Here is a 25,117-nt window from a genome sequence, read left to right as displayed (position 1 = left end):
GGATGCTTCCTGCAACTGAGGATTCAGGTCACATGTTTCTTCAATTTTCAAAATTTCTCAGCCGTCATCTTTGGAATATTGCCTCTTCTGGAGTCTCTCTGTTGTCTTTGTGGAAACTCCAGTAGATGTACATTGGACGTTCCATTCTGTTCTCCACATCTCTTACCTTCCATTTCATATTTCCTTTCTCTTTATTTCCATGATTCTTTCTGGGTGATTTCCTCAGATCTACCTTCTGGCTTACTAATTCTCTCTCCAACTGTAGCTAAATGAGTTTCTTAAAATTTTAATGAGTATATTTTTCACCTCTAGATGTTCTCTTTAATTATTTTAATTTTTGACAAATAATGCAAATAGATTGTCATTCAAGACAAACAAAAAATGCTTACACAGGTCACTACTTACTTACTTGGCTATTTTAGTGCAGTGTTAAGCATAAATACCTTTCTTTTTGAAGTATATTTGAGATGCATATTGTTTTTTATAAAAAAATGGACTTCCCTTAAAGCCTGGTGATAGAGGTATAAACAATGTAGAATGGATCCATAATGGACAGTTATTATATTTGACCCGTGTCCCTGGCGTGTTCTGGGATGGAATCCAGGGACTGCTGCCAACTGAGTCAAGACCACCTCATCACAGCTCGCATCTGAGTCCTTGGGAGATAGGACTGAAGGAGAACAGCTTGCAACAAGTTTTACTCACTATTCAGAATGAGGAGCCACTAATGTTCCTTTAAAGAACTGGTCACAAGAGCAAGACCGTCTAGGAAGTCTTCTCATTTGGTTCATATTGAGTTTTTATTCAAGATCAATATACTTGTTTAATTCGTGTTTATAGAAAAACTGCTGCTATGGAGAATTCAAGAATAAAGTTCTTTTTATTCTTTACAAATATACACTTTAAAATTCTTTTTATTCTACATCTAGATTATATCAGCAATTCTTGGATTAAAAAAAACCATCTAAATGGGTAGCTCTCTTCTAAAAATGCAGCCATCTGTGAATGTCATGATACTAAGCAACAGAGAAACAGAGAAGAAAGGGAAGTGCAAACAAGTTCATGTGGAAAGAATCTGGTTCAAAATACTTCACAGGTGGTAGTTGGTCCTTCTTATTGCATGATATCTGTAGGTGCAAAATATCAGCTTGTCCCATTACTTGGTGATGCTAAGTTTGATCACTTGAATATAATGATCCACCAGATTTATCCATTGTAAAAGTCAGTAATTGAAAAGTCATCTGTGGGGTGACAATTTGAAGGCATGTGAGCATCCTTTTCCCCAATAATTTTTAATTTTTAATTTAATTTAATTTAATTTAATTTTTTGGGTTTTTTTTTGCTGAGGAAGATTTGCCCTGAGCTAACATCCATGCCAATCTTCCTCTGTTTTGTATGTGGGTTGCCCGCACAGCATGGCCACCTGTTAGTGGTATAGGTCTGCCCCCAGGATCCAAACCTGGCAGCCAATGTGGAGAGTGCTGAACTTAACCACTATGCCACAGGGCTTGCCCTTCCCCAATAATTTTTTACCTAATGGTTTTAGCATTCATTGATGATGTTTTTTGTGGGTGTGTGCTGGCAAGTTGATTTTGACTTCTAGTGCTCCTGTGGAGAGCAGAGAGAACCTTGCCCAGTCTTTTTGCTCCATCTGCTCACCTTCCAGTGCTGTATCAGACAATGCTCCATTGCTATTCATAGGGTTTTCATGGCCAGTTTTTTTGAAATGGGTAGTTAGGTCCTTCTTCCTAGTTAGTCTAGAAGCTCTGCTGAAATGTATCCACCATAGGTGACCCTGCTGGTATTTGAAATACTGGTAGTATAGCTTTAAGCATCAGAGCAAAACGCAGCCACCACAGTATGACAGCTGACAATGGGGTGGTGTGGTTCCCTGACCAGGAAACGAACCCTTGCCTGAATCGAATGTTACCTGAGGGTTGCAAAATAGTGATTTAAAAAAAAAAATTTATAGGGGCTGACCTGGTGGTGCAGCAGTTAAGTGCACATGTTCCGATTCTCGGCCCGGGGTTCACTGGTTCGGATCCCGGGTGTGGACATGGCACCGCTTGGCAAGTCATACTGTGATAGGCATCCCACATATAAAGTAGAGGAAGACGGGCACGGATGTTAGCTCAGGGCCAGTCTTCCTCAGCAAAAGCAGGAGGATTGGCAGCAGTTAGCTCAGGGCTAATCTTCCCCCCAAAAAAATACTGTGGTAAAATACGTATAACATAAAAGTTATCATTTTTAAGCACACAGTTTAGTGGTATTCAGTATACTCACATTGCTGTGCAACCTTCACCACTATCCATCTCCAGAACTTTTTCATCTTCCCAAACAGAAACTCTGTACCATTAAGCAGTTTGTCTCTCCATTCCTCCCTTCCCCAGGCCCTGGTAACCCCTAATCTACTTTCTATCTCTGAATTATACCTGACTATTCTAGGTACCTCATATAAGCAGAATCATACAAGATTTGTCCTAATGTGTCTGGCTTATTTCACTTAGCCTAATGTCCTCAAGATTCATCCATGTTGTGGCATGTATCAAAATTTCATTCCTTTTTAAGGCTAAATAGTACTCCATTGTGTGTGTGTGTATGTGTGTGTGTATCCATGTGTATGGATCCATCCATACACACGGATCTGTATGTATGTATATCTATATGTATATGTCTATATACATCTCTCTATATACCACATCTTGTTTATCCACTTATCTGTCAATGGACACTTGGGTTGTTTCCACCTTTTGACTATTGTGGTAAATGCTGCTATGAATGTGGGTATACAAATATCTGTTCCAATCCCTGCTTTCAGTTCTTTTGGGTATATACCCAGAAGTGGAATTCCTGGATCATATGGTGATTCTGTTTAATTTTTCTTGAGGACTTGTCTTACTGTTTTCCACAGTGACTGCATCATTTTACTTCCCACTAGCAATGCACAAGTGTTCTCCACATCCTTGTCAACACTTGTTATTTTCTGGGTTTTTTTGTTTATTTTTTATAATAGCCAATCTAATGAGTATGAAGTGGCTAGAAATGCTTTTAAAAGTGGTGGCAAAAAAGCGTTGAAAATATGACCTCAGCTTAGCTCCATAGGCCACGGTGGGGAGCCATTCATTCTTCAGTCTTGAAAGCTTCCCTTCCACGGTGCGGCAGAGGCTGCAAGCCACCCCCAATCTCCGTTCTTCCCTACTTTCTCAGTTATAGAAACTCTATATAGAGAGTTATATATAGAACCTCTGATTTTTAAAACCTCTTTATTGAGATACAATTCACGTGCTATAAAACTCACTAAAATTCAATGGTTTTAAGTATATTCACAGATTTGTGCAACTATCATCACAACTAAAGTTAGAACACTTTTAGCACCCGCAAAAGAAACCTCACACATATGAGCAGTGCTTCCCCATTTCTCTTCGACACTCCGCTAGCTCTAGGCAGCCATGAATCTACTTCCTGTCTCTATAAATTTGCTTTCTGTGGGCATTTCATATAAATGGAATCATACCATACGCGGTCTTTCATGACTGGCTTCTTTCACTGAGCATAATGTTTTCAAGGTTCATCCACGTTGTAGCACATTGTAGGGGAGGAAGACATTTCCTCCACCCACTCTGGGTCCTTCTGGCTGGACAATGAATTAGATTCATATGAGACAGAATAACAAGAGAAAATTAAACAAAGCTTTATGACATGTATACATGGGAGAGGTTCAGGGAAGCTGAGCAACTCAGCCAACTGGCCGAGGCTACCTGTTTAAGTGTCTCCAGCTACAGACAAGGAGGACGTTTAGGGTAGTGGTTTGGGTCTTCAAAGGGGAGGAAGTCAACCCACATGGAAATGGAAAAGCAAATGTTTGGTAAATAGAGCTTTGATAAGAGTGGGCTTAGCAAGGATGCTCCCAGCCTACTGGAACCCCAATTTATCTATGGTGATGGCCTGTCCTGGGGACAGGCCTTTATTTTCAATTTCTTTTAGGCAGTTAGAGGGGAAATGTTGAATGTTCTTGCTGAGTCTGACTTTTCATTGTCTTCAGCTTGAAATAGTCTGCATACCAGAATGGCACATCTTGGGTTGGCCTGCCCTGAACCCCATCAATATGAACATATGAGCATCCTTGTTGTAGCATATGAACATATGAACATCCATGTTGTAGTATATGAAGCATACTTCCTTTTTATTGCCAAATAATATTCCATTATATGGATATGCCACATTTCGTTTATCCATTCACCAGTTGATGGACATTTGGGTTGTTTCACTGTTTGGCTAATGTGAATAATGCTGCTATGGACATTTATGTACAAGTTTTTGTGCGAACATATGTTTTCATCTCTCTTGGTTTATACTTAGGAGTGGAATTGCTGGGTGATAGGGTTACTCCATGGTTAACCATTTGACGAGATGTCAAACTGTTTTACAAAGCGGACTGCACCATTTTACATTCCCACCAGCAATGTGTAAGAGCAGAGTACCTGATTTTCAACTGGGCATTGGGCTCGTGGCCATTCAAAATAAGGATGACACCTCTCAGCCCCCCTTATTGTTAGTATGACTAGTTCTGACCAACAGATGGGAAAAGAAGTTAAGAGTTTGCCTTTAAATGAAAGGACAGCACATTCCCCTCCCAATTTTCCCCTTTCCAGTGCCTGGATGTGGACTAGGTGGTAAGCCATCTTGGATCATATGGACAAAGGCAACACACAGGGATGGCAGAGCCTTAAGACAGAAGGAGCTTGGGACCCTGCATTGCCTTTTGGAGTGGTGTTGCTATACCAACATGAACTTTTTTTTTTGAGGAAGATTAGCCCTGAGCTAACATCTGCTGCCAATCCTCCTCTTTTTGCTGAGGAAGACTGGCCCTTAGCTAACGTCCATGCCCATCTTCCTCTACTTTATATGTGGGACACCTGCTAGAGCATGGCTTGCTGAGCAGTGCCATGTCTGCACCCGGGGTCTGAACCAGTGAACCATTGGCCGCCAAAGTGGAATGTGTGAACTCAACCGCTGTGCCACTGGGCTGGCCCATTCTTTTTTTTTTTTTTGAGGAAGATTAACCCTGAGCTAACATCTGCTGCCAATCCTCCTCTTTTTCCTGAGGAAGACTGGCCCTGAGCTAACATCCAGGCCCATCTTCCTCTACTTTATACGTGGGATGCCTACCACAGCATGGCTTGCCAAGCTGTGCCATGTCTGCACCTGGGATCTGAACCGGCAAACCATGGGCTGCTGAAGTGGAACATGCATACTTCACCGCTGCGCCACGGGGCTGGCCCCCCAGCATGAACTTCTATGAGGGAGAAAAATAAGCTTCTTATTATGTAAGCACTGTTATTTTGGGTTTCTTCCAGAGCAGTCAAATTTATAATTTAACTAATACTTTCTGTGATTCTTCTCTCTTCTTATACTTCTGCTTCTCTGGTTGCCCTTCTTTCAGACTCTATATTAGTCAGGATAAGTTAGGCTCTACAACAATGACAAACAAATCCCCAGGTCTTAGTGGCAGAACACAATAAACGTTTATTTCTCACTCATGTAAAGTCTGATGCCGGCTAGTGGGAGGCGCTCCTCCTCCCACTACCACAGAATATCCATCCTCTCCCTCTACAGCTGAGTTCTCGGCTTCCACCCAACAGAAAGGAAAGAGAAAGGATGGAAAACTCACATCTACTCTTAGTTGTCCTGGACCAGAAGTGACCCACTTTTTTCCTGCTCACAGCTCTTTGGCCAGAACTCATCGTATGGCCCCAACCTCATTGTAAAGAAGACTGGGAAATGCAGGGTAGCACATGGATCGTTGGTGAGCATTAATTTTCTTGGCCAGAGGCTTCCTCTTGGAGGTCATTTCCCCTCAGATTCCCTTTAAGTACTGTTTTCTAACCTCAGTCCTTTTCTTTTCTCATGGTGATGCGGGGTCGGTGAGCCAAGGAGTCGAAAGAAAGATTTCTTAGACTCTTAAGATCTGGCAGTAGTGCTCTTTTATTTAGAGAATAGAATAGCATGGGGACAGGACCCACGGGCAATCAGAGCTTCTGCTGCTGCCCCCGCTGGCATGGGGACAGGACCCATGGGCAGGCAGAGCTGGTGCGTGGGGACAGGACCCATGGGCAATCAGAGCTCCTGCTGCTGCCCCGAGTTGAGGGTTAGGGCTAATTTTATAAGGCATGGGTACGTGAGTCATCTCTTCACAAGACAAAGGAAAGAACATGAAAAAAAAGTTAAAATAGTATCAGTGCAGGTGGGGTCTGGTCATTGGGTGATCCCATGACTTTTAGACAAGAATCAAATCGGATTAAGTAAAGGTTAGAAAGGTTAGAAGCCACCACCCTAAACCAGTTACATGAGATTGCCAGACAGCAACCAACTTAAGTTCTTGCCTTCCCCATTAAGAGTTTCTAGGGATGAGGTCATCTCCCTTTTTCTTCCTGGTACAGAGAGGGAGGCACCTTTTACAGATAGAGATTTACCTTACAAATGTAAATGTGTCCCAACAAGGGCAAGTTCCATTCCCCAGAGCCTCCTTCCCTGTCCCTGTTATCAAAAGCAATCAGCCCCAAACAATCCCGATGCCAAAGAGACATATCCTGGGGTGGCCAATTTCAGGTCCCTACAAGGTCATCCCCCCTTCCTTCACAAATGCAAATGTCTCTCAAAAGGGCAAGCAAAATTCCAGTCCTCTGAGCCTGCTTCTCATGTGCAGTTTTAAAAGTAACCAGCCTAAAATCCTCATCAATGGCACACACTATCCCTGTGTTACCACTCAAGGGGGATCGTCTGCTTGCTGTGCAACATGCCAATAGTCAGGAGGCAAGGTGTTAGGAGAGAAAGTGTTTCTTTATTACAGCTTGCTAGCAAGAGGGAGGATGGCCAACTAATGTCTACATTAGTAAGACTACAGGCCAATTACATACAGGGGCTGGTCTCTAGGTGGGGGAGGTGGCGGTCTCTGGGTGGGGCCTCTATCTGATCTCAGGGTGGGAGCAGACATCTTGTCCCAGCTTCTGATAGCCCTTTGTTTTACTGGATATGCATCAGGGAATGGAGCCCTATACCCTGATCTTTCAGTTGTCATTGATGATGGCTATCAGCATAGACTCTCTGCTCGGGGGGGGGGGGGGGGGGGGGGGGGGGGGGGGGGGGAGGGGGGAGGGGGGGGGTCATCACATTCCTAGAGAACTTGAAAGAACAAAATTATCATCTTAAAGCAGCTGGGAGGGGCCACAGAATCTACAGAGCACATCTGGGCTAGTTAATCAGAGGTCATTCAAAGCTACAATATGGTTTCTTTTCTACAATACGGCTTCCCTATGTCGACCTGGTGTTGAGTCTGTATCACCTGGGTGATCTCATCCACACCCACATCTTCCACTTCCAGTATAGGCAGATGACTCCCCAGATTCAGTCTTCAGCCTAGATTTCTCCCCTGAGCTCTAGGCATCTACATCCAACTGCCCTAACATTTCCTGTGGGGGATCTTCCCGCACAAGGCCACACCATCCTGTGAGTACAAACGAGAACCCAAACCTAAATGTGAATGTCTCTCTCATTCCCATCTTCTTTCATTTCCTGAAAACACACCCTTCCCAGACACTCTGTTTCCTACTCCTTTGATGACTATTGCTTTATGATTGGGTTGTAGTTCCTGTTCCTTTTTTGTTTTCAAATGAATTTTCTCTTAGGAGGCTTCTCAGCTGTTATGCAAATAGACCTCAACTGGGCTTGCCCTATGCTTCTCTGAAACCCTGCTTAGGTTCAAGCTAGGATTCCTGTTAAACTGAACTCTCATTTCCCATCCCAACCTGCTCTTCCTTCAGTATGCTCCCCTCCTTGGTGCAAGATCCCATCATCTACCTACTTGCGTAGAAATCTGGGAATTATTGGGGTTCCTCCTCCCCCTCCCTCATCCAATCAGTCACCAGGTGCCATCAATTCACTACTTTAATATCCTTCAAATACTGTATTTTCTGTCCTATCAATGCTCACAGCCATGCCTTAATTCGGGCTCCCTCATCTCTCGGGTTACTCAAATAGCCTCTTAAACAGTCTCCCTGCCTTCCACGTTGCTGTCCTCCAGAGCAATCTTCCCATCGTGTACCCTTCAGTGACTGCTCACACAAGGCCCTTCATGACCTGGTCGTGGTCTGCTTACCCTTCCTGCCTCGTCTCCTGCTGTCCTGAGCTACCAGAGCTAAACCCCTGGGCTCCCAGTCTGGCTGCACCTCTTACTATGTACTGATGGACAAGTCATTTGAGATCCCCAAAGCTCAGTTCCTCATCGATAGAATGAATAAATTCAATCACTCAATCTTCTATGTATTATGCACTGTGCCAAACATAATGGGGGACATAGAGATGAATTAGACAAAGTCCCTGCACTCAAAGAGCTCTCAGATATATCAACAAATCACTGCACTGCAGGCTACTAAGTGCTGTAATACAGGAATATACAAAGTGTGATTACTGTGGAATCAGTCTGTCTCCAGAACAGAGAAGAGTAAAGGCAGAAGAGGGCATTCAGAGTGATGTTGGAGCTGTGCAGCAGAACCTATTGTCCTCCCCAAATCCATTCGTCTCTTCTTCCTGAGGAATATAGTTCTTTTCTGGCTGGAAATACAGCCATCCAGAGTAAAGACTACATTTCCCAGCCTCCTTTTCAGCTAAGCAAGGCCATGTGACTATGTTCTGGCCAATGGGATGTCAGTAAAAGTGGTAAGCTCAATTTCTGGGATGTGTCTTTAAAGGGAGGGAGCATGCCCTTTTCCTTCCTCCTGCTGGCTGGGAGGGAGACTTGAGGGTGAACTGGAGCAGTGGAAACCTGGACACGAGTCTCTTGTTGAGGATGATAATGCAACAAGACAGATTGAGCCCTGGTTGGCCTATGTTTACATGAGAGAGAAATACAATTCCATTTTGTTTAAACTCTTCTCTTTCTCCATTTTCTTTTGTCTGTGTATGGGTCAGTTATAGCTGAACTTAATCCTAACTAATACGAACTAAATCTGAAAAAAAATGAATATAAGTTCACCAAGGGATAGGATATTTCAAACAGAGGGAAGAGCATGTACAAAGGCTCGGGGTCCTGAAAAAGGTGGTATGCTGAGGGAACGCCAGGGGTCCTGTGTGGCAGGAGGTGAGACTGGCTATAGGCTGGGATGAGCCGCAGCAGAGGAGGGACTGAACAGGCAGGACTGTGGCAGAGAGCCCCACTGGAGGTTATGAATGCAATCACGGAGAGAGGCTGTGGGGCTGTAATGGGACCGGTGGCGGAAATGCAGAGGGGATAGATTCAACATACACTTAGGAGCAAAAATCAGGAGGTTATGAATGTGTGTGTTTAAGCATACGGAGTGGGCACGTCATCAGAGAAAGGTCTGGGCTTTTTGGCTTCCCCTCCTCAGAGGCCCTGTGGCAGCAGTTCAGCCTTTCTCCATGGGGAGACTCCTCATCTTGCTCCAATTCTTTGGGCCCAGAGTCCTTGACTCAGGTGGCTCGCACCATCTCATCTTCACCCCATCTGACTTGCCCTGCTTGTTCTAGGATTATTTTATATAGGGGGAGGTGGGAGGGTCTTTAACCCTATAAATGCTGGCTCTCCCTGGGCTGCCTGGAGCCCATGGACAAGCATTCAAGGGCTGCTCAGGTTCACGCTGGCAGCTGGACACTGTCCCTGTTGGGCTTGGGCACAGTGCCTCTGAGCAGTTGAGTAAGAGCACGGCCCTCAGTGGACAAACAGGCTCGTCTCTGTTGTTGGGCCAGCCAGCGATCAGTGGGAAGGGTGACGGTTGTAGGATTTAGGGGGAAGTGGGTGAGGAGTTCAGCCCCATTCCTTGTAAAAGCTTCCAGGAAGCACGTTTCTGCTGGGGCAGCCCCCTGATCCTCGGGCACTCATTAACCCTCTGGGTGCCAGAAAGGGCAGGAGGTGAGCACGGGGAGGCAGCTGAGGTCATCCTTCTTTGAACCTCCACGTGGTATTTACTCAGAGCAATTGTTGCCAGAGGCCCAGGCCCCTGGAGTATAAAGCGGAATGTCTGCTCTCTGTGCCCAGCACTGAGCAGGTGAGCAGCTGGGGCAGAGGGACGTGTGTCGGGGTCCTCGGGGAGGGGACTGTAGGGGTCTCAGTGGAGAGGTGGGGTGGGAACTAAGAACTAAGGACATCCTCTTGGAGCACCTCGGTAGAGTTGCTCCTTCCCCCTTGGGATACCTCAGTTTTCCCAGCCATGAAATGGGAGGCAGGAAGATAGGTGAGTGAGGGAGGGGTGGCAGAAGGGACAAGGGAGCTGCTCCTGGGGTCTGGGGAGGGGTGGTCCTGGGGGAACCTTTACAAAGCAGTGTGCTCCACACTCCATATTATGTGATTGAGGTGAAAGAGGAATTCCTCCCCCCTCCCCCCATATCTGGTGAAGACATCCTTTCCCTCCCAGCCACATTCACCTGGGTCAGTCCCCTTGAGCCCCAACAGCTCTGTGCTCCCTACACCCCAGGGAAGGGTTAACTGATTTGGGGCAGGTTGCCCTTGGGGCAAGTCCCCTGGGAGATGTCCCTTCCTTTGTTTTTTCCCCCTAACCGGGCCTCCATTTGCGTTCCTTCCCAAAACAGACAATGGCAAGCAAGGCTGCAGTTCTGACCTGGGCTCTGGCCCTCATCTTAGGTGCGTCTCCAACCCTGACTTCAGTATGGAGGTGTGGGTGGAGGCCGGACTGAGGGGCTGGTCCACCCTGGGGGAGGAAACCCAGCCCTTTATTGCCCCATCGCTCTCCACAGCGTTTTCAACGGCCTGGGCACGGAAGGGCTTCTGGGACTACTTCAGCCAGAGCAGCCGCGATAAAGGCAGGGTGGAGCAGATCCAGCAGCAGAAGCTGGCGTGGGAGCCCGCGTGAGTGGCCAGGGTAAAGGGTGCAGGTGAAGGAGGAGACAAGCGAGCCGCGGGACGGTGCGCTGCCTCGAATGCCTCTGCCTCGTGGTCCTCAGTGGGACAGAGGGACTGAGTGGGGCCAGTGCTGCCGGCTATGCTGGCCCTTCCGGGCTGTTCAGCGCCCTCTGCTGGCAGCAACCCCCCCTTGACCTCGCTATAGCTGCTGTCCCCTTGCCGACGGAGGCGTGGGACCTGCGAGCAGCGGAGAGGACCCCCACCATGGCCCCCAGAATGAAAGGATTGAGTGAGTCCAGGTGCATCTGTGCTTCCTGGGGCAGTGTGGGTCCGGATTTGCATGTGCCATGTGTTTGTACTCCTATGTGAGGAGTAGTGGTTGGCCGGGGGCTAGGACCAGGGCCCTGGCTCGGGCCACGGACCTACATCCATGGTTTCCCTAGAGGATCGATGAGCAACGTGTCTTGGGTAAAGGAGATGATGGAGGGTAGCAGTCTGATGGCCTGGATGTCTGTCCCCTTCCCCAGCAGGCTGAAAGACAGCCGTGAGCAAGACCTCAGCAATATGGACAAGTTCCTGGAAAAGCTGGGCCTTCTGAGTGGGCAGGGAAAGGTGCCTCCTGGGCTCCCACACGACCCGGTGGGCATGTGGCAGCGGCTGCAGGAGGAGTTGGAAGAGGTGAGGGCCCGCCTGGAGCCCTACATGACAGAGGTACACGAGCGCGTGGGCTGGAACCTGGAAGGGCTGCGGCGGCAGCTGAAGCCCTATACCATGGAGCTGATGGAGCAGGTGGCCCTGCGCGTACAGGAGCTGCAGGAGCAGTTGCGCGTGGTCGGAGAGGACACCAAGACCCAGCTGCTGGGAGGCGTGGATGAGGCGCGGGGCCTGCTGCAGGAACTGCAGAGCCGCGTGGCGCACCACACCGACCGCGTCAAGGCGCTCTTCCACCCCTACGCCGAGCGCCTGGTGTCGGGCATCGGGCGCCACGTGCAGGAGCTGCACCGCAGCGTGGCCCCGCACGCCGCCGCCAGCCCGGCGCGCCTCAGCCGCTGCGTGCAGGTGCTCTCGCAGAAGCTCACGCTCAAGGCCAAGGCCCTGCACGCACGCATCCAGCAGAACCTGGACCGGCTACGCGAAGAGCTCAGCGCCTTTGCCGGGGCCGGCGCCGGCGCCAGCGCAGGCAGCGCGAAGGAAGGGGCCGACCCAGACCCCCAGGTTCTGTCCCAGGAGGTGCGCCAGCGACTCCAGGCTTTCCGCCACGACACCTTCCTGCAGATCGCCGCCTTCACCCACGCCATTGACCAGGAGACTGAGGAGGTCCAGCAGCAGCTGGCGCCGCCCCCACCAGGCCACCACGCCTTCGCCCCAGAGTTCCTCCCAGGGGACAGCGGCAAGGCCCGGAGTGAGCTGCAGGCCCGTCTCGACGACCTGTGGGAAGACATCAACTATAGCATTCATAACGATGGGCTCGGTGGTGGCGGCGGGGAGCCCTGAGGGTCTACTTGCCCAGGCCCACTTCCCAGCTCCTTTTCTGGAGAGCCCAGGATCTGAGCGCCTAGCATAGCTCAGTCCTTGACGGTGGCCTGTTGGGCAGAGGGCGGAGAGCCCTGCACGGGATAGGTGAGACCACCGAAGGAAGGGGCTGTTGTCCCCGGCACATCCAGCCTCCTGCGATTCCCCCATCTGGATGCATTACACTCACCAGGCTTTGCAAACCCGCTTCCCGTGCTCATTTGGGAATCCTCATGAGTTGCTCCATTCCAGGGTGGCGGGAGTGAGGAGGGAGAGAGGTACTCTCCGTGTGGGTAATTCTGTGCAAGGCTGTTGCCATGGTGCTGGAAACCTGTGCCTCTTCATCCCAGGGTTGGCTTTCATCACTTTGTCGGCCTGGTGGCCGCTGTTACAGCTGGGCCACAGAGAGGAGCTCTTTTCTCCCTGGGGCTGCCATGACAGCTTCTGTTGGGGGAAGAGAAGGGAGAAAGGAGAAAAATATGATGAGGAGAGCATGTGACCGTGTGTACATATTCCTGCTGGCTCTGACGCTGGTGGGTACGAATGGTGGGGGTTGTAACTGGAGGGAACCAAGCCTGAATTTCTTATACAGCTCTACATCTAAACTGTGGGGGCTTCTTAAACCCTCGGGGGAGCAAGCATACTGTGTGCCCTCCCCATCTTCATCCTCCCTCCTGACTCCCAGACTGAAGTCTAGACTTCTGACTCAAAGGAAATAGATGCTTATGACGGAAGCTTATTGGCCTGGTGTGACTCTCATTTAGACCATGTCTGAAAGCAGTGGCCTCACCACTAGCCCCAAAGCACGCCCATCACGCACTCCAATCCCTTGCTGCTCTTTCTCACTGACCCCCTCCTAGTCCAGGTCTGTCACAGGGGCCTGGTTCTGGCTGGGCTCTGCTTTAGATGACAGCTGTCTGTCACGCCTGGGTTGGAGACCCATCCTCTTGTACCTGCATTGTTCACTGGCCTGCTTACCACAGTGGGGTGTCCATGAAATGCAGGTTCCTGAGGGGCCCTGTCTCCTTTGCTCCTGCTGTTCCAGATTTTGAATGGCCTATTTTTATGACTGACTCTCTTCTTGAGAACCCCAAACTCTAACCCGCCATATACAGATTCACTTGATGGCAACAAAGCTCTCATAGGTCCCCTGGGAACTCTGAAATTGCAGGTGGGTGAAGTCCAGGGAGGAGGAAAGGGCTAACACACCCCATCCAGCGCCCTTTCCTCCTGGCTCAGCCTGCCCTGCACAGGGTTCTCAGCACCTCCACACCCCCTCACAGCACAGACCCCACATGAATCTGGCCTCATCACGCCCGCAGACTGTAACTCTTCCATAACGCTCTGGATTTAGCAACAGAACGGGGAGAGAGATGCCCAGGGAGAGGAGGTGCTGGAAAGGAAAGCTTACCCAAAAAAAGAGGTGTTTTTGCTGTTATTAGTTAGGAAACTGGAAGAGGTGAGTCAGCTGGGGTCGGGTGTGGTGGGGATGAGGGGGTGGGAGTAAAAATGAGGGTTTTGTATTTGAGGCTGGAATTTGGGCAGGTGTTCATGCGGACAGAAATAGGGAGTGAGAAGAATAGAAACGGAGAGAGTGACTGAGGAACTGTGAGAGGGGGATCTAGGGCGAAGCAGCATCTGGCCCAACAGTGGATGGAAGGAGGCCCAGGTCAGAGCGCATCTCCTCAGGGATAGCGAGGGACAAGCCAGGCCCCTCGCGGTCACGGCTCTTGTAGTCAGACTTGTGGACCAATAGTTAGAACCCTGTGTGATGGAGCTATTGCCAAGGAGCAAAACACTGCCCTGGGTCTCACAGGACATACTGGGGGAAGTGACGCCTTAATTGAGGTGGAAGCAAAGCCCGAATCCGGCTGGCTATTGAAGGCTGGACCATACAACGCCGGCAACAGAGACGTTTTGTCAGATACTGTTCCCCGAGGGCGCAGAGTCTGCGGCCCCTTTAAGAAAGGGCGGGGGCGGCAGCTGGCGGAAGTGCCTAAGGAAGGGGTGGGGCCACGAGAAGAGCGGAAGCCGGAAGTCAAAGCCAGAATTGCGCGTGGTGGTGATGGCGGCTGACGGGGCTGTGGAGCCCGGGCCCCCGGCGGCTGTTGCCGCCCCCTCGTCAGCCCCGGCCCGGGCTCCTGCCTCGGGGCGCTTATTCCGGCCCATCAGCGCCGAGGACGAGGAGCAGCAGCCCACCGAGATCGAGTCGCTATGCATGAACTGTTTCCGCAACGTGAGCTGGGGGCGCGGCCGCGGACAGGGTCGGGCTGAGGCGGGGAGGGGCGGGGGTTCGGTGACCCGGCCAGGTGGGCCCAGCTGGGGACCTGGAGGCGAGGCACGCCCGGGCGTCAGTGGACGGGGAGCTGGGATTTCTTTGGTTCTTTCCTTAGCTGCTTTCTGCTTCCCCAGGGCATGACGCGCCTCTTGCTCACCAAGATCCCCTTCTTCAGAGAAATAATCGTGAGCTCCTTTTCCTGCGAGCACTGTGGCTGGGACAACACGGAGATCCAGTCGGCAGGCAGGATCCAGGACCAGGGAGTGCGCTACACTTTGACCGTCAGGACCCCGGAGGTGAGAGGAGCCCAGAGCAGGTACCCTAGTGTCATAGAGAAAGCTCGGGCGCTGGAGTCAGAGCCCTGGACCGCGAATGAATCCACTTATGTGTCCGAGCCTCAGTTTGCTGTTTGCAAAATGGTATTGGTGCTGTCATCTGCTCAGGTGAGATAAGACTTGTGAAAGTACTTTGTTGATTTTGTCAGAGGGTATCAAATGAGCAGTAGTTGTTATGAATAGCACTCGCATGAGCATTTGGGCAGGCTCGCTCACAGCACGTGTACTATTTGGGGAGAGTAGTGTGGACCTCCTGGAGTGGAGAGAGGAAGAAACAGCTGGGCTGGGGTGTGATGGAGAGGGACAGTCTGGTATTTCTTGAGGAGAAGCTGTATTGCCAACCTCTCTGGACTGACGGTTTTTCTTTCTGTTCAGGACATGAACAGAGAAGTAGTGAAGACTGACTCTGCCACCACGAGGATCCCAGAGTTGGATTTTGAAATTCCTGCCTTCAGTCAGAAGGGAGGTGCGTTTAAGATCAGGATATTTGGGCTGTTCCTGCCTAGCTGGAATCTTTGGTGCAAAATCCCTGGTGCCAGGCCTAGTGGCTTGTGTATGGCTTTGGCCAAGTGGGCATTGTGGTCTTTGTTGGTTTAACATAACCGTAAAGATTAGATACAACAGCTTGAAATGGTAGACAGTGATGGTAAGACTGTGATGTGCTTATTATAGAGTTTTAGCACCACAGCTATTAGAGATGACTGGAATCTTGTTCCTGGCCTCCACATCTTACAGATGGCAGGGTCATAAAGGCACTTGATAGCAGAGCCAAGACTCTCTTGTCTTTTGTTCTCATTCATCAGCTCTGACCACTGTTGAAGGCTTGATCAGCCGTGCTGTCTCTGGCCTGGAGCAGGATCAGCCCACACGAAGGGTGAGCTGGGGTGTTCTGGTTGTGGCAGCTCAAGAAATAATTATTTATATGTGTCTGAGTAGAGCGTTCGGCTTCCCGTGTAGCTGAGCTGTCCCTGTCTGACTATTGGAGAACTTTCCAGGGGAAGCATGGTGATGCTGTAGCTGCCAAGATGTTGCATATGTTGCACCTATTGTCCTTTCCACTTCTTTCCCCCCAGTGTATGTTCAGGCCTCATCTCAGATAGACACCATTACCTCTGAAGAGCCTTTTCTAATCCCCTTGGGTTTATCTATGTTGCCTGAGTGTTCCATTGCATCTTAAATTTATTATGACAGGAAAAATATAGTTGCATATTTAGTATCTGTCTTCCTAACTGGCTCTGATTTATTTACTTTGTGTCTCTAACCTGGCACGAATGCCTGGACTAAACGATTCAATGAGGGTGAAATGAGGCTCATCTGGCACCCCCTGTAAACTTCAGACTTACTTGCTGCATCTCCCTGTGAAGTCTGAGTCTCTCTGTTTCTACTCACGCTAAGACAGGTGGTGACTTCCTGATGGAAATGACATGGGCATGCTGGGAGTGGGGGCAGAAGGTCTGTCACCAGGCCGATGCTTTTATTCTCTGTTCACATCAGGCAAACGAAGACGCTATAGCGGAAAGAATTGATGAGTTCATTGTCAAACTGAAAGAGCTAAAGCAAGTGGCCTCTCCTTTCACTCTGGTGAGTATTGAGGGACTCCAGGTGCCCTCGATGTAGGGGAGGAGAGACCATGAAGACTGTCCGGGATTTTTCCAGTGTGGTGCCTGAGTGGTCGGATGGTAGGTGGAGGATCATGTGTGATTTCTTGTTGTAATTACTATCTCCTCACCCATCGGTTAGATCATTGATGATCCCTCAGGGAACAGCTTTGTGGAAAACCCACATGCTCCCCGGAAAGATGATGCCCTGGTGATCACACACTATAACCGGACTCTGCAGCAGGAAGAGATGCTGGGGCTCCAGGTGAGTGGACTGAAGCCAGAAGAATGCTCTGGAATTATCCTGCACTCTGCGTTGCTTGGAGTCAGTGGAAACTTATTTTGCTGCTGCTGCCTTGTGTCCCTTTCTCAGCATGTCTGAGCCTCTCATCTAGCTCAAATCAAGGACGTAGGGTAACTTTATGGTAAAGGATGGCAGTGGCTGTGATCCTGTCTTAAGCTCTGTTTTCCCCCGATTGGGGCTTTGCTTTCTAGCTTCTGTGTTAAACTCATGAGGTGGCAGCTGACATAAACAAGCCAGATCATTTTCTCCTACTCCAGGGCAGGGTGTTGGGGAGGCTGAGGTCTGTGTGCCAATGTGTGACATGCATTTCTGCTATTTTAGGCAGAGGCACCAGAAGAGAAGCCAGAAGAAGAAGATCTCAGAAATGAAGTGAGTCACATTGGCTGCTGTGGAGGAAGGAGCAGAGTTGTGGGTTGAGACTGATGGTGTTCAGTGTCTCTCTTCCTCACCACCAACATGGGTGACCACCAGCATACCAGCTGAATGTCTTTAGCTTGAGCAGAGCTCACCTGCCTGGGAGGGCTCACTCTGCGTCCCCATGTTGTGTTCCAGGTGCTACAGTTCAACACAAACTGCCCGGAATGCAATGCTCCGGCTCAGACCAACATGAAGCTAGTTCGTATCTTTTGTCGGGCAGTTGGGTTGCTCTTCACCTGACTCAGGCATGAAGATTATATCCAGGCTGGGGATTACTCCCTTTAGGGAAAGCACACGTGTCATTCCGAGTGATGAGGAGGATGTTGCCTTTGGTGAGACTGTGCACCTTGGTTTTTGGGTTCAAAGAGAGAATTAGGCCATGGTCTCTAGGCTCCTGTGCGGGGCCTGAGCCATGACTTCAAATATTTGTGAACAGAGATCACCGTAGGTTGTGCCCTTGCCCTGTTCTTGAGGACTGAGTTAGGCTGTTTCTTGTGAGCCTGCTCTCCTGGGGCCAGCAACTGTCTATTTGGGGTTTGGATTTGGTCTTCCACGGAGGGTGGTCTTGCTATCCTGGAAGCAGATTTTCTTAACTCCATTTTGCAGAAATCCCCCACTTTAAGGAGGTTATCATCATGGCTACCAACTGCGAGAACTGCGGCCATCGGACCAACGAGGTGGGTGGGCTCCATCGTTTGGGAAGAAGACTAGCTTGAGGGTAACCCATCTGACTTTCATCCTTCCTAAACCTGCTTGTGGGGTGAGGAGGGAGGGGTTGAGTCTTTCTCTTAGGCTTAGCGTAGGGTGAGGAGCCCTCGAAGGAACTGGGAATTAGCTTAGAAGAGAAAAGTTAGAGGCATCATAATTTGTTTGAGACATACTGAAGGTTGGTTAATGGGAGAGAGAGACCCACTTTTTGACCCACCCCTCAGAGGAGTGGAAGTGCAGGAGGCAGATTTCGATGCAGGAATATAAAACTGTCTAGATCTGTCTGAAAACAGAATGGGCTGCCTTGGAAGGTTGTAAATTCCCTTTCCCTGAGTGTATTCAAGCATAAGCTATTTAAATGCTTAAACCAGAATGTTATAAAGGGGACACACATGTGGGATGCAGTTGAAAGTCTCTTTCAGGAGATGGCCTGGTGGCGCAGTGGTTAAGTTTGCACGTTCTACTTTGGCGGCCTGGGGTTTGCCGGTTTGGATCCCGGGTGCAGACATGGCAGCGCTTGACAAGCCATGCTGTGGCAGGCGTCCCACATATAAAGTAGAGGAAGATGGGCTCGGATGTTAGCTCAGCGCCAGGCTTCCTCAGCAAAAAGAGGAGGATTGGCAGCAGATGTTAGGTCAGGGCTAATCTTTCTCAAAAAATAAAATAAAATAAAGTCTCTTTCAACCTCAAGAGTCATTTTTTTTAAAAGGTAAATTCAGAGTTTCTTGGCAATTTGGGGTCAGGTTTGGCAGGCTACTGTGCTGGGCTCTCTCCTCCTGGCCAGCTCTTGGTGTTGTGGGTTTGGGTGACTGCTGCCACTATTGGTTTAGAAGGCTCTGTCCTTGGGAGCCTTTAGTGGGCCTGACTGGAGTTCTGAGCCTACCCTGCAAGGTCTCCCTGGCACCAGATAGGGATTGGAGTCTTCTCTGCTGCTGCTGCTCCTGATTGCTGTCGTCTGTGCAGGTGAAATCTGGAGGAGCAGTAGAGCCCTTGGGCACCAGGATCACCCTCCACATCACAGATCCCTCAGATATGACCAGAGACCTGCTCAAGGTAACACCCTGCTCGGGAAAATGATTGTCCTCATCACACGGTGGTCTCTAGGGGAAATTGTCTTTTTAATTATGTCCTGGGGTCGTGAGGTATCTCCTTACTTGTTGGGTTTGAGGATCCCTGAGTGGAGTTAATCCCTGGTAGGAAGTGCAGATTCATAAGGTGACCCACAAGCTCTTTCTGATGACTTGGCAGCTTTTTGCCTCCAGTGTCTGTAAGGGCCCTTGCCTTGGCCTCTAATGACAGGATACATGACAGCTTGGAGGCATGACTCAGAGTGTCCCTTTATTAGGTTGTTCTATTCCTGTGGTTCACATGGATAGGAGTGCATCTGGCTTTAACTGGAGAGTCAGAGAAAATTGGGACAGCCGACTTTGTCCCCAAATTGTCACTAGTGGTGTTAATTTGGCAGGAAGACTTTGGGTAGCTGTCTCTAATGGTTTCTGATTTGAAGCCTAATTTGACCTCTCATCTCACAGTCTGAGACGTGTAGTGTGGAAATCCCAGAGCTGGAGTTTGAACTGGGAATGGCTGTCCTTGGTGGCAAGTTCACCACACTGGAAGGGCTGCTGAAAGACATCCGGGAACTGGTGAGTGCCCTGAGAGTGCGCCGCTGCTTCCCTGGCACGGCCACGGGGAAGGGGCTGGAAGACCTCGAATGTCTCGCATTTGGAGCTGATTAACTGGGAGTTTCTTTTTCTTAAAGCTGATTAAGGAGACTTAAATATTATTTTGGATTGTGAAGATGAGTTTATGGGAAATTCTGAATGGAAATTCCCAGGCCTTATTCTGGGACAGTGTAGATATTTTGTGGTTTTGGGTAAGTCATTTATTTCACTGTAAAATGAGGGGATGAGGGTCCTTCCAGCATCTAAAACTCCCCACCATACGTATGTGTGTGTGTTGACTTAGCCCATTTTTATCCTCTTGATGAATCATTTCACTTAATTGATTCTCAGTTGTCAGGCATTTTGTCTTTGTAAATTATACTTTGCATTTCTTCAGACTGGAGCTCAGATTGTAAGACATTTTTGTAGTTTTTGTTTCACATTGCCAGTTGTTGTCTTGGCAGATTAATCCGTATACTCTTAGGAGTGGCTGCCTAGGTGGGAAAGGTGGTGTGGGATCGATGGAGACCAGGCTTCCCTGACTGGGCAGCCGCCGGGTCTATGGTCTAACCTAACGCAGAGCCGGTATTCTAGCAGTTTGGATGCCATTTATTGCAGGTGACCAAGAACCCTTTCACACTGGGTGACAGTTCTAATCCTGGCCACACGGAGAAACTGCAGGAGTTTAGCCAGAAGTTGGACCAGGTGAGAAGACTCGGGCTGGTTAGTACTTGTGGTCCTGGGGCTCCAGTGAACAGGAGGCCACATTCCCTTTCTTGCTACCTTTTAAACATCTAACCAACATGTTGGGGGTTCTCCTGGTTTCCAATGTCCCATGTCATTTTTCTCATTTTCTCCCTTATTTTGTTGGCACATCTTCTCCAGTAGCTTCCTGAGAAAGTGCATGGGAAGTAACAGTTCTGGGACCCTACATGTCTGAACATTTATTCTACCCTCACACTAGATTGATTAATGGCTGGGAATAGAATTCTAGGATGGAAGTAATTTTTCATCAGAATTTTGAAGATGTCGCACTAATGTCTCCCAGTTTCCCGTTTGCCTGTTGAGAAGTCTGAAGGCATTCTGATTCGGGATCTTTTGTATTGACCTATTCTTGTGATACCTTTTTGTCCCCCATGACGTGAAGTTTCAGGATGTGCCTTGGTGTAGGTCAAATTTCAACCACTGTGCTAGCACTTGGTGGGTCCTTTGAATCTGGAAACTCGTGGCTCAGTTCTAGGAAGCTTTTTAAAGTTATTCTATTGAGGTTTGCCTCCTCTCTGTTCTTTCTCTTCTCTCTGAAAGCCCTGTGTTTTGGATGTTAGACTGACTTGTCTGGTCTTCTCTAATTTACTTACTCTTTGTCCAGTTTTCAGTTTCTTTATGTTTGCTCATTACCTTGACTTTATTTTCCAACCTTCAATTGAGTTTTTCATTTCCACTAACATTTTTATTTTCCAGGAGCTTTTTCTGGTCTTTGAATACTCTCCCTTGTGCTGTTTTTTAAAAGTAGCATCCTGTTGTTTTAAGGATGTAGTATTTTTTCTTCTTGAGAATACTAATGGTTTTTTTTTTTTGCATTTTATTTTCCTTGCATAGTTTCCATTTCCTCTAAGTTGTTTTTTGTTTTTTTTCCATTTAATTTTATGTCTTTCAATGTTAGGGACTTTGTTCAAATGTTTAGTAATTATTGATTGTCTTTTTAAAGTAGAGGACTAAAAAAGCTGAGTGGGGGTGAGTCTTGTTGACACTGGGCTTATTTTAGGGGGATTTAGTTTCGCCGTTTTGTTGAGGTAGCCCCAGTGCCAGAGTGGTTAGGTCTTTCCTCTTGGGCTGGTCAGATTCCCATCAGTGGGTGTTCCATTTCCTGGCCTGAGGGTGAAGGCTACTGGCAGTCTTCCGAGAGCTGAGTGTGGGAAGACGGCTGGGTGTGTGTATTCTGTTTCCAGTGAGCATACATTCACTTAACCTCCTATTCTTGATTCCCTTCCCTCTGTGCTCAACTGGGCCAATGGCCCCTAGTCCATAGCCGCCGTGGTAACGTCTCCACAGAGTCCCGTTGTCTTTTCCTGGGATGGGGGAAGGGCAGTCAAATCATTGGCCTGTTTGGAGTAGGAGATGAGATCAGGGGTGTCAAATGGTTTCTTAAATAGCCTTCAGACAGTCCTTATTTTAGTCCTCTCCCCTCCACTTCTAGAGGTACCTCATCAGTTCTTGAAACTTCTGGGCATTCTGCAATGCAGATTGGGTTGGTTCTCCTCTGGCATGACATGGCCTCGTCCTACTAGGAGCTATGTGAAATTTGCATGCTGTGTTCCCTCTCCTTTAGATCCTTGAGGGTAACCTGAAGGTCCACTTTGTTATGAACGATCCAGCAGGAAACAGCTACTTGCAGGTATCGTAGACCTCCCCTGCTATTTCATGGAGTATGTGTTATTCCCCCAGCAACTGAGAGACTTGGTTCTAAATGAACTGCTCGTTATCAGAGAACCTCTCAGCAGAAGTTGGAACATAAGGGAGAAAGGGGAAGGTGGAGGGATTGTAAGTGCGTGTGAAAGAGGGAAAGGAGGGTCCTCCTAGGCTCCTTCTTCCTAGAGTCTAGCTTTGTTCCCAGCTCCACGTCTGGCAATGGAGTTTTAATTCTGCAAATCTGATTGTGGAGTGGGGAGAAATGGTGCTTGTCCGGGGGCCAAGGTAGGAAAACTGAAACGCTGTAAGCTGGCTAGGGAGATTTTCTGGTGATTGACAGTAATTTTAACATTTATTTGACCAGTTATCGTGGGTCAGGCAAAATGGTTCTGAGGTCTCCCCATGATGAAGATTTGCTGTACTCTTCATAAGAAGGTGCAGATAGACAGTGTTTTGGGCAGACTGCTCCCTAATCCTGCCTGGGGCTGGACTCTCTTACTCCAGCCCATCTGGGCTCTGTTGCTGCCCACTAGTTGCGCCCAGCCATGAGGAATTGGAGGTGCTTGGAGAGTAAAAGACTCATTGAGTTCTTGGGGAAATGGGTGTTGGAAGCCACCTGGGGGAGGGAGGATAGCAGGATGCTCAGGCACTGATCGTCTGTCCTTGGCCTTGCAGAACGTGTATGCACCTGAAGATGATCCTGAGATGAAGGTGGAGCGTTATAAGCGCACATTTGACCAAAACGAGGAGCTGGGGCTCAATGACATGAAGACGGAGGGCTATGAGACAGGCCTGGCCCCACAGCGGTAGCAGTGGGTGGTTCCCGGCCAGCCTCCAGCACCGCTCTGACCGCAGGGTTATTTATTACTATTGGAAAAGGCTGGGAGCATCCTCCCCACCAGGCCTCGCCCTTGTGGGGAGGGTACCTGGTCTGAGTCAGAGATCTAGGCACACTTTGTAAACAGTTTGTGATGCCAGTGCAAGCTTGTTGGGTTATTTGACCTTATTTTGGAGGTTTCTGAATCCGTTTGGGAAGAAAGCCGGAAAATGAACCATGGGGCATGTCATCATCACTTTGTTCCTGTCATGTCTTTACCCTCTCTCCACACAGTGCTGTCTCCTCTAGGGTTGCAACTCTAAAGGTGAACAAGGTGGAACAGAGCTACAGCTGGAGTTGGGGAGTTGGTGTTGGGTATATAAAGTATGGACTTTGAGCAGGAAATGAGTTCTGAGGGGGGAGTCCAGCACAGGTGAAGAAGTTCTCATTAAAACCATGGCTTCCAAACAGCACTGGCTTCTGAGTTCACTCTGTCCATGTGTGATATGCTGGTGGAATTCAACCTCCTGAAGAAAATTTTCTCTAATGTGGCCACTGTAATTTGGGGATTGGTGCTGGCATTTCATTCCTTCCTTCAACCGATGTGTGAGTGCTTCCTTTGTGCCAGGCACACCACAGAACAGTGAACAAAACAAAACTCTGCCTTCATGGGGCTTAAAGTCTCGTGGGCAAAACTGACTGTAAACCAACAGATGACATAGTCTGTAAGGTGGTGCCTAGTGTTATGGAGGCAGGAAAGCAGGGAAGGGGTGTGGACAGTGCCAGGGAAGGTGGGGGCTGGTGCTGACCTTAACAAGGTGATAATTTGACATTCAAGCAAAGCTGAGAAGGTCAGCGAGTAAGCCATGTGGATAGCTGGAGGAAGAGATTTCCAGGCAGAGGGAGCTGCACACGCTCTGAGGTTGGAGAATGTTAGAACCAATGGGGGTATTTGAGATCTAATCCCACTCAATTACAAATTGGGAGACAGGTTCAACCAGAGAGGGAGGGGGTGGCCTATAGAAGCATAGTAGTTAAGGACCCAGTGAGCACTCTGCAGCCCAGGGCCCTGGACCCCCCGCCCCAGCTAGTCCTCTCTGCTGCATTAACACTGATGACTCTTGCAGTGCTGGCTGCAGGGTATTTGTTCAATAAAGACCTGTTAATTAATTGAGCTGCTCCAGCAAAGCTGAGTGCTTTGTGTGCACACTTAACCCTAAAGAATTGCCCCGTTACAGATGACTTAGTACTCACACCCATCTACTCTCACTGCTCTATTAAACTAGTCTCAGAGGTCACAAGTGGGGTTTTCCATTTGGAAAATGTTCTCATTCTCTGTTCTGTGTCATATTTGACGTTGGACCACCTCTTAACCCTTCTCTGGCTCCTGTGATACTGTAATGCTGAATTTCCCTTTACTTTGATCATTCCTTATTTGGAATCTCTTCCTCCTCCCTTTTCCTTAAATGTATTTGTTTCCAAAGGTTCTGTTTTCAGACACATCTCCATATTAATTCTTTGGCATCTTGCTACTTTCATGTGAGACTGACTCCCATACCTGTATCTCTAACTTCTGTAAGTGAGGGCAAGAGGAGGGAATTTTAAGAATTTGGAGACTATGGTTAGCAAATGACTGCTACAAACTATAAAGCTACAGCACTTTGAATAGACTTCTCCTAAGCAAGTGTTCTACCCTAGTAGGTTCTCGCTATGTTCCCAGTTGATTGAGAATCTGAGTTCAGGCAACCTTCGGATCCATCATTTGGTTTCTTGAATGACCTTCCCTATGGGATGGTTGTGCTCTGAAGGTGAGTCCCTGTGTCACATTCATCTCCCACTGTGAAGGGAAAAATGGCACTGTGGTTTATTACTGAGTCTTCTGAGTTTGGTTGGTGTGAGGCAATCTCCTAGACTCCAGCTAGTTATTGGGAAATGATAACCTGAGTTTCTGAACTGGCAAAGACAGGACAGGGTGCCAGACAGGGATAACCCAGCTAAGGTACTTCTTGCTCTTTGACGGGGCCTGGCAGCCTTGTTTTCCACTCAACTCAAGTCTTGTCTCATACAGCCTGTCAGGGGTGGGTGCTTACATCTATTTAACTGCATTTTGCCCCTTAGTCCCCAGCATGTGGCATGTGGTTAATCAAATCTGTTACATGGTAATCCTCTGTCCTGGATGGAGCCTCATTAGGGCACTGGAGGTAG

At 48.7% G+C, this 25,117-nt stretch overlaps 2 protein-coding genes across 5 annotated transcripts; both read left to right on the top strand.

The window, feature by feature from the left end:
* Positions 1–9,419: 9,419 nt before the first annotated feature.
* APOA5 (apolipoprotein A5) lies at positions 9,420–13,124 on the top strand. 4 transcript variants are annotated; one of them, XM_070273647.1, is made up of 4 exons: positions 9,420–10,061; positions 10,603–10,654; positions 10,768–10,879; positions 11,404–13,124. In XM_070273647.1, exons 2-4 carry the CDS (start codon positions 10,606–10,608, stop codon positions 12,365–12,367), a joined length of 1,125 nt encoding a protein of 374 aa, XP_070129748.1. In that variant the 5' UTR covers positions 9,420–10,061; positions 10,603–10,605; the 3' UTR covers positions 12,368–13,124. The 4 variants fall into 4 exon arrangements, with proteins under 4 accessions (XP_070129748.1, XP_070129747.1, XP_023500634.2 ...); XM_070273646.1 differs by having other exon boundaries at positions 9,738–10,061; positions 11,401–13,124; XM_023644866.2 differs by having other exon boundaries at positions 9,747–10,247.
* On the top strand, positions 13,118–23,382 carry ZPR1 (ZPR1 zinc finger). Its single transcript, XM_001502433.6, has 14 exons — positions 13,118–14,621; positions 14,798–14,959; positions 15,374–15,464; positions 15,802–15,872; positions 16,493–16,579; positions 16,739–16,861; positions 17,222–17,269; positions 17,453–17,519; positions 17,924–17,994; positions 18,989–19,078; positions 19,558–19,668; positions 20,305–20,391; positions 22,016–22,081; positions 22,771–23,382. Exons 1-14 carry the CDS (start codon positions 14,451–14,453, stop codon positions 22,903–22,905), a joined length of 1,380 nt encoding a protein of 459 aa, XP_001502483.1. The 5' UTR covers positions 13,118–14,450; the 3' UTR covers positions 22,906–23,382.
* Positions 23,383–25,117: the final 1,735 nt, after the last annotated feature.

This window comes from Equus caballus, chromosome 7 (genome assembly GCF_041296265.1).
Source record: "Equus caballus isolate H_3958 breed thoroughbred chromosome 7, TB-T2T, whole genome shotgun sequence".
Classification (NCBI taxonomy): domain Eukaryota; kingdom Metazoa; phylum Chordata; class Mammalia; order Perissodactyla; family Equidae; genus Equus; species Equus caballus.
This window is presented reverse-complemented; position numbering and strand designations above follow the sequence as displayed.